Source organism: Rhagoletis zephyria, unplaced genomic scaffold (genome assembly GCF_001687245.7).
Source record: "Rhagoletis zephyria isolate East Lansing unplaced genomic scaffold, Rhagoletis_zephyria_1.1 Rzeph_scaffold_00332, whole genome shotgun sequence".
Classification (NCBI taxonomy): domain Eukaryota; kingdom Metazoa; phylum Arthropoda; class Insecta; order Diptera; family Tephritidae; genus Rhagoletis; species Rhagoletis zephyria.
The window spans coordinates 17,113-21,413 of NW_016157416.1; the positions used below are offsets into that span (position 1 = coordinate 17,113).

At 35.7% G+C, this 4,301-nt stretch overlaps 1 protein-coding gene across 1 annotated transcript in view; it reads right to left on the minus strand.

The window, feature by feature from the left end:
- Nucleotides 1-683: 683 nt before the first annotated feature.
- The window catches only part of oaf (BRICHOS-like domain-containing protein out at first), a 24,327-nt gene continuing 20,709 nt past the window's right edge, over nucleotides 684-4,301 (minus strand). The window contains exon 4 of the mRNA XM_017610692.1: nucleotides 684-986. Within this exon, the coding sequence (XP_017466181.1) occupies nucleotides 706-986 (281 nt within the window). The 3' untranslated portion in view covers nucleotides 684-705. The remainder of the gene's footprint in view (nucleotides 987-4,301) is intronic.

A 4,301-nucleotide genomic window follows, 5' to 3' on the forward strand; every position in this document is an offset into this window, starting at 1 on the left:
GTCAACCTTACATATGTATGTATCTAACAGTCTTAAATAGAAGTTTATCCTTTCAAATTAGCAAATTGGGTTCCAAACAAGAAGATGTTTCGCGAAAATGCGTATAAATGCAAAAAAAAAAAACAATTTTAAATAAACTTAATCCATAAGCTAGCATAAGTAACGCATATATGCCTCATATAATAAAGATAAGCGTTACATTTCTATATACATAGTATACCTACATATATTACTTTTTGTTTATAATTGAATATTTACACTACGCAAATGTCAAAAAATTAATAAAATAAGTAAATAAATAAGTAATGAATAAAGTTTACTTGTTATCGGCAAACAGCTTCAGTAGTCCATTGGTGTCCCCGCCGCCGCATTCGTTGACACTGCTGCTGACGGCGATACCACGAAGAGTAGTGGCAATTGCAGCATAAACATTTCTTCATGATTAACAGCCACCGCTGCCGAGACGGCGACAGCAAAGTCGCGATTGTTATATGAAACGCAGAGTTTATTGCCGCCGCAAAATATATTCCTATGCGCATACCAGCGACGATGTGGCGGCACCACGCCCGCCGTTAACGGCCGATAACGATTGCTTGATGCTGCTGCGGCCACCGCTGTTGTTGTTAGTGTTGTCGTTGGCCACTTATTTACTGAGCAAGTTTTATGTTTACAGTAACTGCTTAAGCCCATCATATACAGCCCTCGTCATTCATCCCATAGACATTGTTGTTTCTGTCGCACATAATAGGTAAATTGGCTACATTTGCGACACGTCTTAATGCCGCAGCGATAGTTGGGCTGTGCCGCCGCCGATGAATCGCCGCCATTCTTGGCTTTGCAATATTTGAGGCCACAAGGATACCAGCCGATACAGGTTTCGAGCGTACACAGACAAGGTGCCCATAAGCCGCTCACCTCATTGCAACGTGAGAAGAGTGTGTCGGGAAATTTCTCAGCGGCCGCTTCCAGGCTAGAGATGGAGGAGCCTGAAAGTAGAGAGGGAGGAGTAGAAAATATTGTTAGAAACATCTGCTAAAACAAGAACAAACATGGATTTATAATTTCAAAATTTCCCAAAAAAGCACTAAGTAGGTAGTTTAATCAGGTTTGTCGGAAAAAAAGACAAACTCGCGGAGCGTTTCCAAAGCTATCAGAGCCTACGTTACACAATGTTGTACATATAGTGGTCGAAAAATTGTAGACGCGCCGCATATTGACAAGTTTTCAACAATAAGTTTTTTTTATACCCGAGCGCACTTGTGCACAAGGGTATTATAACTTTGTTCACATAACGGTTGTTTGTAACAGGCAAAACGAATCGAGATAGATATAGACAAATGTGTGCATAAATGATCAGGATCAAACGAGAAATCGATTAAGCGGTGACTGTCTGTCCGTCCGTCTGTGCGCACGATAACTCGAGTAAAAATTAATATATCTTAACGAAACTCGGTACGCGTACTTCTTTCGGACGTAGGACGGATGGTATTGAAAATGGGAAAAATCGGACAATAACCACGCCTACCTCCCATATAACGGTAATTTCCAGAAATACGAAACCTGCGATATTTTAGTAACTACTGAAGATAATTCACTCAAAATTGATATTTGTAATAATTTTCAGACGAAAAATAAGAATATTATAAAGTTTTGGAAAATGGGCGTAGCCACGCCCACTTAAGGTTACATTTGTATATCTTGGCAACCGCTGCACCGATTTCTTCAAAACTTGGCACAGTTGTTGGCCTTGGTACGGGATACCAAATCGCCGAAAATTTTTTAAATCGGAAAATAACCACGCCCACATCCCATATAACGGTAATTTGGAGAAATACAAAATCTTCGATAAATCATTAAATATTGAAGCTNAAGGTTACATTTGTATATCTTGGCAACCGCTGCACCGATTTCTTCAAAACTTGGCACAGTTGTTGGCCTTGGTACGGGATACCAAATCGCCGAAAATTTTTTAAATCGGAAAATAACCACGCCCACATCCCATATAACGGTAATTTGGAGAAATACGAAATCTTCGATAAATCAGTAAATATTAAAGCTGATTTATTCAAAATTGATGCTTGGAACAATCCTTTACCAAGAAATACGATTATGATAAAATTTTGGAAAATGGGCGTGGCACCGCCCACTTATGATTACATATTAGTATATCGGTAACCGTTCTACCAATTTGTACCAAACTCGGTATTTTTATTGTGCTTGCCACATAAAAGCAAAACGTTGAAAATTATTGAAATCGGACTAAAATTACGGCCGCTTTTCATATAGCGGTAAATTTCAGAAATGCTTGAAACTGCAATATTTCGAAATTTAAGGACGCTAATTTACTCAAAATGGATACTCCCCGGCTAACCATCTAGCGGTAGGTTTCGGAAAGGTGAAAAAACATTTATTTAATATTTGCGCCGGGTATTTAATGTTCGGCTCCGCCCGAACTTAGACTTTCTTACTTGTTGTTACTTAATTTTAGTTATTTTTTTAATAAAAATATGGTCGAAACGTCATGTAACATTTAAAACAATTCCACAAAATTTCGTACAAACTTCGGCGTTTTTAATTCGATTTCTTAAAAAGATTTTGAGTATGCAGCTTTGTAGCGCATTCAGTGACTAAAAATTACCGTTGATATTTTAGAATATTTTTCTGACGCATTTGCTTCCATATAACGAATAAACATGATTTATTTTTATATGGAAGAAAACCAAAATACCTTCGGCAAAAGTAAATTCTAAAAAAACCAACGGTAATTTTTAGTCACTTGAAACTTGTACTTTATTAAACTAGAATTAAATGGGCTACTCAACTGCGTTTATCTTTATTGAAAAAAAAATCACAAAATCAACATTAAAGCTGCCTTAACTAGAGCGATTTTCGAGTAGACTTTTTTGACGTTCAACCAAATTCCTTTTCGCATCACTTCTATGCCCGCTTTAAAAATAGGTCTTCTACTGCTCATATTTGGGAAAAGTTTTTTTTTTCAGCATGCGACTTTTGTCAGCTCGTGTAAATGCTTTTGCCAGATTATTTCTCAGTCAGTTTTCCATTTCGCAAAAATCAACCCGCGCAAAGGCAGCTTTTGGATTACATTTAAGTTGTTGAAAATTAAATTACGATAACAATATCGATATACATACATGTACATTAGGGCGGGTCAATTTTTTTTTCGACATCGTTACTAGCAGATTCGGATTCTACATAAAATTCTAAGAAAAAAAGCCCTTTAGACCATAGCTCTAAAATCAATTTCGAGCCTGCGCAATTTTAAAAGAAATTATTTTTAATTAATACTAAGTCCATAATCAGATTAATATTTACTAAAGTGTTAGGAATGTTTTTTTTTTTGTAATAAAGAATTGTGCTAGGGAGTTTTGTGATATGAAAAATTCATTTCTGATATGTATTTTTTATTTAAAGAACCGCAAGATGGCGCTTCAAAGCAAATCTACTATATATTTGTGGAAGTATGTATGTATGTATGTACCAGGTTGCAGCCTGAACGGATGTATAGAATCGAATAAAATTTTGCCAAACTATTGCCATGACTCCTGGACCTATAATAGGGTAAAAAAATTGAAACTCGCCAAGGGGGGGAGGGGATGAGGGATACCTCCCATAGTGAAAATTTTTAATTAGCTCTAATTTCGGAATTATAGTCACATGAACTCGAAATTTGAAATGCACAGATACCTATGTTAGGTGCTTATGGAAAGATATATGTATATAAATGAGTTTGTAAAAAGGGGCGTGACACATCTCATAGGTGTGGAATCTTTTATCAGCTATAATAGCAGACAGTATTAGTGATCTCATTGTATTGGATTTTGAAGATTTGTTACACCAAATGTTTATAAAGCTTGGGATTTTATGTTATCCGGGCAGGCTTATTAATTTAGCCAGAGAATATGTTTTCTTTATAAAGTTTACCCAGTTACCCATTTTAAACTGCTACCTGTACTGTATCAGCGGTTAAAACTTGTTAAATTTTTATTTAAAATTTTCGGTAAGGAATAAGCGAGTGGATGAAAAATATATAAACCGTAAGAACGGCCCATATATATGTATATGAAAGAATACACTCATGCGACGACTCTAGCCATTGTGTGTCATTCCTTTAAATTATAGTTATTTTTTTCTTATTGTATTAAAAAAATAACGTTCGTAACACTTTAGTAAATATTAATCCGTATATTAACTGAGTATATATTAAAGACTAGAAGATGACCCGGTGAACTTCATATCATCTATAATTTATTTGAATTTAACTTTGGTCAATTATAACAAAT